Source organism: Salvelinus sp. IW2-2015, unplaced genomic scaffold (genome assembly GCF_002910315.2).
Source record: "Salvelinus sp. IW2-2015 unplaced genomic scaffold, ASM291031v2 Un_scaffold16538, whole genome shotgun sequence".
Lineage (NCBI taxonomy): Eukaryota > Metazoa > Chordata > Actinopteri > Salmoniformes > Salmonidae > Salvelinus > Salvelinus sp. IW2-2015.
This window is the reverse complement of record NW_019957634.1, coordinates 28167-39870: the sequence shown is the minus strand read 5'-3', so window position 1 is coordinate 39870 and position 11704 is coordinate 28167. Positions and strand designations below refer to the sequence as shown.

General features: G+C 40.8%; 1 protein-coding gene across 1 annotated transcript; it reads right to left on the bottom strand.

Annotated features, from left to right (window-relative positions):
• Positions 1–1009: 1009 nt before the first annotated feature.
• On the bottom strand, positions 1010–9821 carry LOC112080862 (butyrophilin-like protein 8; the record flags this gene model as incomplete). Its single annotated transcript, XM_070442735.1, has 6 exons — positions 1010–5342; positions 5746–7868; positions 8382–8537; positions 8792–9076; positions 9282–9353; positions 9587–9821. Coding segments are annotated over 5 exons (825 nt in total), but the record flags the coding sequence as incomplete, so codon positions are not given.
• Positions 9822–11704: the final 1883 nt, after the last annotated feature.

Sequence of the window (11704 nt, the reverse complement as noted above, 5' to 3'; positions counted from 1 at the left end):
GACAGCCGACTGGAGTTCCAGGAACAGACAGACCACCCATCTGTTGAAAAGGCGTCCGACCACTCCTCGCATACGATAACCCCCCATTTTCTTTTAACATAGGCAGCAAAACACAACCAAATGAAGTGTATGCGTTTCCAACAAGAATCTGTTCCAAAAACGTAGTAAATAACAAAGAACGCATACAAAGTAGCATGAACAATTCTCCCAACTAACTGCCGAGTAGGCATCGTTATATAGCTATTTGTTTTTGACAATTCAAATAGAAATTAAAATTCAATTGTGACAACTAAAAATGGCTGCGGTCACTTTCGGTCGCTACTGTATCGATGTGACTTGTGTCCTGGTAACAACAGCCGGAGCTACTACTAGCTAGCTAATAGGCTCACTATGTTAGTGCGAGGAAGCCTATTGTCTGGCAGTGGGAGAAGATTGAGCTAGATGGATTTTGGCTGACATTCTGCAAATTTTCTCATAAATGAAACATTTGATCTCCATACAGTTTTCTGTTTCCAAAACTAGAATCTATAACAAACAGAGTGCACTACGTTTGGTACACTTGATTTACCTAATTGTTTATTGAGATTACTTTGTTCAGGACGAGTGTACTAGATAGCGGGCGTTTTCCTAAGGAACGTCATACATATTCATTGAGGCACATATGAAGTCCAAGAGTTTCAAATCGTCTTGATTTGAACGCTTGTTATGGGCATTTTTACACGCGTTCATTACACCAGTTCAGCGTGCATTTACAGGTGATTAGACCGTTATGAATATTGTACTTTCAGACACATGAAATTGTGCCACTGTACACGTTCTGAACGCCTGTGTAGTAACGGGTACATTTCATGCGTCGGAAAGTACCACATTGTTGCCCCTCACACCTCAATTTCCGTGAGTTTGACTTTGTTTGACTTCTGGCCTGTTGCGATTAATCGCTTACTCATGAAAGAGATTTGCGTCAGTTCAAATCTGGCATCAGGACAAAATGTGATTCATAGTCACCGAATATATTTTAAGTATTTTAATTAAACTCAAACGATAAATGGTAAATGCAATTTTCGTATATACTGGTTCACTGTATCTCCGCGCAGGGTAGATCAGAGAACTGTGGAATGTACTCAAATAGTAGTTTTTATACTATGACAATTTTATTCTCAACTTGTCCAGTTGGCCTATCATAGTAGAGGTTTAGCATGGTTAATACTCTTGCTCCTCCTTTGTGGGCCCCCGAACTTGTCCAAGCCCCTTGGCGTTTTCCTTCGTCCACATCTGGTTGTTGGGTAGAGCAGTTCCATCCTGTGTCCCCCTCGATTCTTCACTCAAACAATTCCTAATATGGTACTGAACAGTCTCTTCACCACCCTGGTTGGCCCAGAGTGATGCACCCCTCCCCTCTCCAGACTGTCCACAGCTTTTATGGCCTGTGGTGGTCAGTCCTTACACACCTACACACACACCCCCCTCTGTATTGTGTGTGTGTGTGTAACAAAACAATATTCATTTTCAACCTATATGCTACCCGGCTATAGTGCATAAACATAAATCCTAACACTCAGGGAGGGATATGTTTCTAAATGTGGATCAAATTGTTACAATTACAGAACGTGAACGCTACACCAAGGCGTTGGTGAGAAAAATGGAGGAAGAAATAAACTACTTTTTCCACATAGCATTACAACTACAAAGCTGACGCTGGTTAGCTAGCTTATTTTCATTTAAAAAGCATGGCTAGTTAGCTAGCAATAGTCTTCTGTCTAGCCTGTAACTAATGGTTTTTACGTTGTGGAACAGAGCAATAGTTTTTTGTACTTGTTATTTGGTTGAGATTAACATTCGTTTAGAAAATAATTGTTTACTTTGTGTATATTTGTTGTGTAATTGGTTGGCTTTGCTAGTTAGCAAGCTGAGATTTATGTGCTAAAGTTGGTCAATTTAGCTAATGTTTTAGGAGAACAGACTAGCTCCCTGCAGAATCTAGACAATAAAGAATGGGGAATAAGATCTGGCTGTTGCAGTGCCCAGACGAGGTGAGAGCAAACTGCTACAGAGATAAAAGTAAGATCTCTATCTTGAGTAGCTATATTTCAAGGTTGAACCAATGCAATATGTATTTTATTAGCTTGCTAAATGAGCTGCTTTTCCTGAAAATGTCTCTGATAAAGTTGTTAGTTCTAGTTATTGTTGTTCTTATGCAATGTCCAGGAAATGTCAAGTACTCAAGCATCTGCAGACCAGCGAGGAGGAAAGCCTTTAGAACAAGAATTACTAGCTAGTTATATCAGAGACATTTATTGGCTTGCTAAATGTTAGGGTTGCGTCAATTCAATCCGGTATAAGGATAAGTATGACGATGAGTCACCGATTGTATGCTATGTATTTTTTATTAACTAAGTAATAAATGGCAAATGCAATTTTCGTATGTATCATCACGCAGGATACAACAGGGAACTGGGCAACACCCCAAAACCCCTCCCCTATATACTCTAACAGTGTTAGTTCCTGCTTCAGAGCAAGCCTGTTAGAGTAGAGGTCCAGTGGGGTTTAGACTTACTGGCCTATCGCTGGTGTTGGCGCTTAAGTTAGTCCAGCCCCTTAGCGCTCCGGCGGGTCCGCTGTTATCTTGATAGAGTGTTGCTGTCTTGCCCCACACCCCTGTTGTTGCATTCACAGTTCCTGTTTACTTTTCCATCCTTGCTACCCCTCGTGATGTGCACCCCTCCCCTCCCAAGATTAGTCAAGTCATGCTATATGGTTAGCCACACTTTGTTGCACAATTATAACACACACATGTTCAATGTGCTTATCACTCCCCCACATACAATCAGTAAAACACAGACCTCACATAAATGAGCTGCTTTTCCTGAAAATGTCTCTGATAAAGTTGCACGCTTAGAAAAAAAGGTGCCATCAAGAACTTAGTTATTCAGCTGCCCCCATAGGATAACTTTTTGAAGAACCCTTTTGTTGGTTCCATGTAGAACCCTTTCCATAGAGGGTTCTACCTGGAACCAATAAGGGTTATACTATGGGGACAGCTGAAGAACCCTTTTGGAACCCTTTTTCTAAGAGTGTATCTAGTTGCTGTTCTAATGCAATGTCTGTGTTATAGCCACAACATGATCATGTATCAAGCATTGTTATTGACTACTTTTGTTTATCCCACGTGTAACTCTTTTTTGTCGCACTGCTTTGCTTCATCTTGGCCAGGTCGCCGTTGTAAATGAGAACTTGTTCTCAACTGGCCTACCTGGTTAAATAAATAAAATAAATGCATCTGAAGACTAGTGAGGAGAAGAAAAGCCTGCTTTGGATGAGCAAGGAAGCACAATAACAACTAGCTATATCAGATAAACATGTTCAGGAAAAGCAGGGAGAGCAAGCTAGTACTAGTAACATTATTATTTGAAACCTCACATGCGCATGTATCTGTGTTATATTTAAGCAATAAGGCACCTCAGGGGTTTGTGGTATATGGATAATATACCACGGCTTAGGGCTGTTCTTGGATACAGTGCCTGGATACAGCCCTTAGCCGTGGTATATTGGCCATATACCACAAACCCCCAAGGTGCCTTACTGCTATTAAACTGGTTATTAACATAATTACAACAGTAAACAAGTAATATTGACTCATACCTGTGGTATACGGTCTGATATACCATGGCTTGCTATCTGTCTCGTGTTGTACCGATCATCAACATGAACAAGACTGAATTCTGTTATTGTCAACTGGTCGAAATTCTTATTAGGAAGATGTTGCTGTTCAGAATTACATGTTTATGACTTGATGTTCACAGGAATCTACAAATGCTATTTTTCAACGAGTGCCACGGACGAACGAGGGGGAGGAAATCTGACAGCTTCTTTCTACCACACCTTCACCAAGTCATACAATGTTTGCTTCATGAATAATTGTTACATCAGAAATAAATACAGAATTGTTTTAGTTTATTCTGTTTTTTTTATGCTGGATGTGAGTAATTTAGCAGGTGTGTAATATAATGTATTGTTTTGAAACTTTATTAAATCTACCTATTCAGTCAAAACTCACTTTTGTTTGATAAAATGTTTGTTTTGTACTGTTTCTTTTTACATACTGAAACAGTCTCATTAGATTTGAGCTAGACAATGATCAGGGAAATGTCTACTACGCTTTTTAAAATGTTGATGAATGAAATCAGCACTGTTTTTTAATAGTTTGATGCAACTATCTAGCGAGGAAGTGGGCAATATAGAATAGATTGGAGGAGGAAGGGAGAATTAATTAGAAATGACTTATTCTCTGACATTGTCCAAGTTGGTAAATGTACAGCCTATCAATGACAAAAGAAACAGTGCAGAGGTATCCTTAAGATAACATTAGATATTTGGATGGCTGGCCAGCTATTCTCAAAACATTGGATTACCAATTTGAGCAGTGACATCTGTTTGCAGCACATTTTCACATGTAGATCTATATACACTGAACAAAAATGTAAATGCATCATGTTAAGTGTTGGTCTCATTTTTTTATGATCTGAAATAAAAGATTAAGGCATTTTCCATATGCACAAAAAGCTTGTTTCTCTCAAATGTTGCCTCCTTAACAGTTTATAAATTCCTTGTTAGAAAACATTTTAATCCAGTCTTTGTGGTTTGGAAAGTATAGTGACTATTATTGCTTTAATTTATCAAACAAATGGGGTTTTGGAAAAGTAGGTACTTTTTTCCCCACGTGGACTTGATACTTCAGACAAGGACAAACTATGGATAGCTAATTAAAATAAGATAATAGCTTTCTTTATGAATTATGAAGCCTTTGTGACGTTAGCTACCAAATAAGTTGTTTTCGGCAATTATCCAAAAATAAAATTTCTTACCCAATACGCGACATATTTTCAAAAAAGCGACTAGCGACAAATCTAGAGACTTTTCCTGGTGTTATTGGAGACTGACGTCAAAGCACGTATCGTTCTTACTCTTCTCAACGAGCAGCGAGTGCTGCCGTGGGCCCCACCCCCGTCCCAAAGCGCTCATCCCCGTCCCAAAGCGCTCACAGGCGGCCCAGTCCTCGCGCAGCAGTCCCTCCCAGGCAGTGTTGCCAACTTTGCGACTCTGTCGCTATATTTAGAGAGTATTCAGAGCCCTCTAGCGACACATTTTTAAAAAAGCGACTAGGGACAAATCTAGCGACTTTTTCTGGTGTTATTGGAGACTCGGACGTGAAAGCACTCCCGTCCCAAAGCACTCACAGGCGGCACAGTCCTCGCACTGCAGTCAGAGCAGGAGATGTTCACCCCTCCGCGTCTAGACTGCAAATGAATCGCGCATGCGGGAAGCTGCCCCTGGTTGATCCCGCCCTGGTTTACATAAAGAAAAACAATTAACCTGAATTAGGGCCAGACTAGTTACCATAATTTTCTCATATTGCCATTGCCAGTTTTTTCTATTGTCTCTTTTTGGTCCATTTAGATTGTATACACTTTTTTTTATTTTATGGTTAAAAATGTTAATGTTTTACTGTGACTTGTAGGCTCCTAGGTGGACCATAAGGTTAAAAACCAAACCACATTTAGAAAACGAAACAAGAAAATCGAATAAAAAAACGGAGTAACTCCGCCAGTGTCTCTTTTGGGTCACTTTTGTCGTTCCCAAGCCCGGATAAAGGAGGAGGGTTGGAATTGTGACATAAAAATAAACAAGAATCGACAGAAGAAAGTTCATTTGTTGTTCTAAACATATTTAGGGTGTTTTTTTACTCACTTTTTGTCTCTCCCACAACGGTATTCCTCTCTCCTACAGCGTCCATCACAATTACATGCACATGGCCAATTATGCAAATTAGGTGATGATGTCGTTTAGCGACTTCTAGCAACTTTTAGGACATAAAAGTTAGCTACTTTCCTTACTGAGGAGTTGGCAACACTGCTCCCAGCTGCAGTCAGAGCAGGAGATGTTCACCCCTCCGCGTCCAGACTGTAAATGAATCTGCATGCGGAAGCCGCCGCTGGCTGATCCCGCCCTGGCTTACATTCAGGGCGGGATGTAAATGTAAAATGTTTTGTTTACAATAAATCACTGCATTTGACTCACACAGCCTCAGTCACTTACTCACCTTGTCCACTGTGTGTGTGTGCCTCTCTGTGACATAAGCTAAACATCTAGCTGGCTAGCTCATCATGTCTCAGTCTAAACTGTACACTCAAAAATACAGAAAGGAGTGGGAATCAAACCCTGAATTCAAAGGCTGGTTGAAGCCATTTATTGGAGATGCGACACGGGCATACTGCCTGTATTGTAAGGCTGATTTCTACGCCAAACTTAGTGATGTAAAAATGCACATGACAACTCAAAAACATACTCAAAAGGCAAAGCCTTATAACAGTTCCACCCAAAACAAGCTGCCATTTATGGTTAAAAAAAGTGACTCTGCAAAAATGTCTGAGGCCACCATGGCATTTATGCAAATTAGGTGATGACATCATTAAGCAACTTTTAGGACAGCCAATAGCTACTTTCCTTACTGAGGAGTTGGCAACACAGCCAAAGACCCAAACGGGAAGTTAAGGGAACGCGTGTAAACTTTCCTCCCTTCTCTCTCGGCCTGAGGACCTCCCTTCCCCCACCTTTTCCTGGATCTTATACAGGTGTCTTCCCTTACTCTCCCTGTTCCACAACTCTTGCCACTTATTTTTAACCACTGTTCTTATTAATTCCTTGGCTTCTGCTTTACTGATGGCCAATTCCATCTCAACATTAGGATGTTTAAGAGCCTGTTTGGCAATAATATCAACTTCCTCATTCCCCTCTACTCCAACATGAGCTGGTACCCAGAGGAATGTCACAAATACCCCCATTTTTTTCACCCTATACAAACACTGTAAAACCTCATACAATACATCCTGTCTACTCTGAGACACACATGAATTTAAGCTCATCAAACTACCTTGTCAGGCCTCACCTCCTCCACTCACTCTGCAGCCAATAGTATGGCCAACAACTCCATTGTGTAAACAGATAAATGATCCGTGGCTCTTTTTGTCACTGCCACCTTAAACTCAGGAACACTAAAAGCTGCTCCTGTTTTAGGGTCCTTAGATCCATCTATGAATATATTCAGGAAAGCATATTGTGTTCTTAAATGTTCACTTACAACTCAAAATACAGTGAAATGCTTACTTACAAGCCCTTAACCAACAATGCAGTTTTAAGTTAAATAAGTGTTAAGTATAAAATAGAAAAAAAAGTAACAAATATTTCAACAGCAGCAGTAAAATGACAATAGCGAGGCTATATACGGGGGGTACCGGTACAGAGTCAATGTGCGGGGGCACCAGTTAGTCGAGGTAATATGTACATGTAGAGTTAAAGTGACTATGCATATATAATAAACAGAGAGTAGCAGCAGCAGAAAAGAGGGGTCTGGGTAGCCCTTGGATTTGTTCTTCAGGAGTCTTATGGCTTGGGGATAGAAGCAGTTAAGAAGCATTTTGGACCTAGACTTGGCACTCCGGTACCGTTTGCTGTGCTGTAGCAGACAGAACAGTCTATGACTAGGGTGGCAGGAGTCTGATAATTTTTAGGGCCTTCCTCAGACACCGCCTGGTATAGAGGTCCTGGATAGCAGGAAGCTTGGCCACAGAGATGTACTGGGCCGTACGCACTACCCTCTGTAGCGCCTTGCGGTCGGATGCCAAGCAGTTGCCACACCATACCTCTTCACGACTGTCTTGTAAGGTAAATGTTGAGCGGCTTCACTGCAGGTGATAAGTGTCTATCTCATTACATCGCCGAGGGTGGCTGGTGGAATCAATCAAGGGTATGTTGGCTGTCCCGTTCTCCAGGTTGTGACACACGCACACCATTAGGATGGCTATTTAACATTGCTGTTATCGAGAACAGGAACCTGGAGGGCAATCCCGCTATCTGCCCACCCGCCTTTGGTTTCTGTGTAAATGGATGAGAGACAGGATTTACTCTTACAGAACGGACTAATAACACACCACATGAACACAGTCAACTAAGTGACACATTTAAACACTTATTACTTTGGGTAAAATAACTATGACTATCATTTCAAACATTCGTTGGTATCATTACTGGACTGGTGAAAGCTACTATGTAGTGGAGCCCTTCATGTGTCACACAGTAGATCAGTGAATACTGCAAATAAGGGAGGAGAGAAGGATGCATTTTAAAGACGCATTCCAGTTAAAAAAAAGATCCCATGTATAAATACAGTAACATTCCCCAAAATATATTTTTTTGTAACAAGGACTAGGTGTTGGTCTGATGGTGCCCTATAATGTCATCAGGTGATAAATGAGGTGAAAGCGTGACTTTACAGTATTGGAACAGGGCTAAAACATAAATGTTCAGGTCACACATCCATGACTTACCTTTTTCTTCTGGGTGCTGTTTTAGGGTGTAGTTGGGGTTGTTTTTCCGCATGCACAGACAAACTACAACACCCACCACAACACCCACCACAACACATCCAATTCCAAATCCAATTTTCCATCCCAAGTCCTCTGCTTCCTCATGAAACATTTTGTCTGAAACACAAGTAACATGAAACCATCATTAGACATCAGTACCTACAGTGTGATAGATTCCTCAAAAATAGTCCATAACTGTGAATTATCTGTATGTTGGAATTGAACAATAAAAAATGTAATAGTTAATAAATACAATTGAAAACAGCAACAGTAAATAACCCCACACAGAGATTCAGGCCATCATTCCAACCCTCAACCATGAGGTTTTTAAATTCCTAGTCAATTCAGTCCTGTATTAAAAACCACCTCACCTGGAACACGAATCCGTGTCTCCCTCATGTGTTTGATCTCCAGCTGTTGAACTCGACAGGTGAACACGTTGGTGGCTGTCTTCTGGACAGTGAAATAGCGTGTCACTGTGTACAAGCCCTCTGAGTCCATGGGTCTCTCTGTAGGTTCATCAGCAGGGAGGATGGTTCCCTTACTGTTCAGCAACACCAACTCAGGCTTATAGACTAACCCTTCAGCCTCACACTTCAGGACCACTTCCTTGTCTTTGGTTTCCACAATGGAGAGCCATGGCCGAGGGGCTGCACCTACACAGACACAAAGACATAAAAGGTTTATAGGATTTATCATCCTGATATCGATGGACCTTTAAAAGTAAGATGGAACTTGTGATGGATAGTATCATGTCGAAGTAAATTTGATTAAATAATTGTAATTATGACATCAAATATCACTTTGTTTGTACAGAGGTTGACATTTCTAATATGAATCGATGAGGTTTTGGAAACTCACCCCTGACTTCTCCTGATTGGTCTTTCAGGGGCGGTTGGGTGGGTGGGAGGGAGGATGAAGGAGTTCCGTCCTCTATACATTGTAGATATAGAAGAACAGATTTCAGACCTCTGTACTCAAATGTGCTTTGATGTCATAATAACACTTTTTGGGGCCAAGCACCTTTCTTGACATCCAATGTATCATATAAAAACATAACACCATTAATCAATAAATGAGAGGAAAGATAAACATGCTGATCAAGTTGGCATTTGATAGACTGACAAAGAAATCTGAACGATGCGTTTGGTAATCAAATGACTCACCGCCGACATAGAGTTCAATGGTGGTTTTCTGGTGGCCTAACGTTGGTATGTAACAGGTGTAACTTCCACCATCAGACAGTTTCACATTGGTCAGCTTTAGTGAGARGTTGCCGTTCTTCAGTTCTTCACTGAATAGTGACGTCCTTCCACTGTAGGATGGATTCTGGAGCACATTGTCATCACCACGGTCTGTACAAATGCACCTCTTTTGGCTCCAGGACTGGTCTCTGCCACTCTACTGACTCTTCAACCACTCCTGGTAGGTCTCAGGAAACAGGCAAGATGACATCCCGCCAACTATGCACGAACAGGGTCCGTTGACAACAACAAAAACTGTAACAGGGAAAAAAAGGAGGTAGGTCTATATAGGAAAACAACTGTTTTATTAGTTATTTCAGGAACATAGATGCATGCATCCAGACAGACAGAAGAGAGCACAGCTAGACAGACAAGAGACAGTCAGACAGACAGAGAGAGCATATAGAGAGAGGTCTCACCAGAGGAATAATAATATTGGGCGAATTAAAGAGAGGCATAAATTCAAATTCGTAACATATTGTACAATTGAAATTCACAATTGTGCACAATTTTCGGGGACCTTTTTGGCTCGTGAGTTCTCCTTTCAGAACGACCGTTACTGGCTAAAAGGTATACAAACCATCTGGAACACATCTTTAACTAGTTATCAATTCCATGTTGTTGTTTTTACTTGTGTAATGTGTAATAACATTACATTATTGTTCAAATATTGTCATTTATTTCAGAACAATTGCTACAGCACAAAGACTGAAGACAGCAGAGAAGAGGGAGAGAGACAACTAATTAGACCCAACCAAATATGTGAAATACAATTATTTTTTACACATGGGAAAGAATGAACCAAAAAACTATGCAAACTGGAACGCTATCTGGCCCTACACAGAGATACACAGTGGCAGAATACCCCAAATTAAGAAAAGCTTTGACTATGCTAGACTCGGTGAGCGTAGCCTTGCTATTGAGAGCGGTTGTGCAGACCTGCTATGCGTCCACTGCCCACAAAATGAGGTGGAAACTGGGCTGCACTTTCTATCCTCCTGACCAATGTTTGACCATACCCACTTTGGCTTGCCATTCGCACATTGTTACTGCACATAGCCAATAATATAACATTTGAAGTCTATATTTATTTTACTTTGACAATGTAAATGTACGTTTCCCATGAAATCCCCATTAAAGAGAAGGAGAGCGAGACAGAGAAAGCTGTCAGACAGCCCATGAAGACAGATGACAGACATGTACATAGTGTACATAGAAAGATAGTAGTATTATAGTATAGTCTTACTTGTGTTTGAGGAAGAGCCACTGTATGAACCAGTCTCACCACACAAGACAGACAGAGACAGACAGACAGACACAGCACACGGCGACAGCTAGGAGAGAGGATCAGGGTTGCTAGGTCTAGCTAAAATGTGTAGCACATTGCCCAATGACCTCTGAAAACCTACCCAGAAGGCCTGAAAACTAGACCCCCCCCCCAAAAAAAATTGCCACAAGGAGTTGCCAATAAACCCTTTTTCCATGACGTTATCAAGCAAAATAAGGAATATTAACATCCTTTTAACATAGGCTTAGCAAAATGTGTTTTTCCATCAAAATAAGAATTTCAGAATTCTGCAAGAGAAAATATAAATGATACTGAACTCTCCAGATCATTTTCAATCAATTGATGTCGATTTAACTTGTTTTGAAGGCTATAATTAAGCAATAAGGCGCAAGGAGGTGTGGTATATGGCCAATATACACAGCTATGGGCCGTTCTTAAGACATAGTTCTTAGCCGTGGTATATTGGCCACATACCACAAACCTCTGAGGTGCCTTATTGCCATTATAAACTGGTTGCCAACGTAATTAGAACAGTAAAAATGTTTTTGTCATTCCCGTGGTACACGTCTGATATACCATGGCTTTCAACCAATCAGCATTCAGGGATTCAAACCACCCAGTTTATTACTGTAAATAAATCCCGTTTGCACATAACTATAGATAAATCCGACAGAAGAGTTAGAGAGATGAAAATTGGACAGAGGGTCTCGAAATCTCTGTGTAAGAAACACTTGGACGAAGAAAGCAAAAAC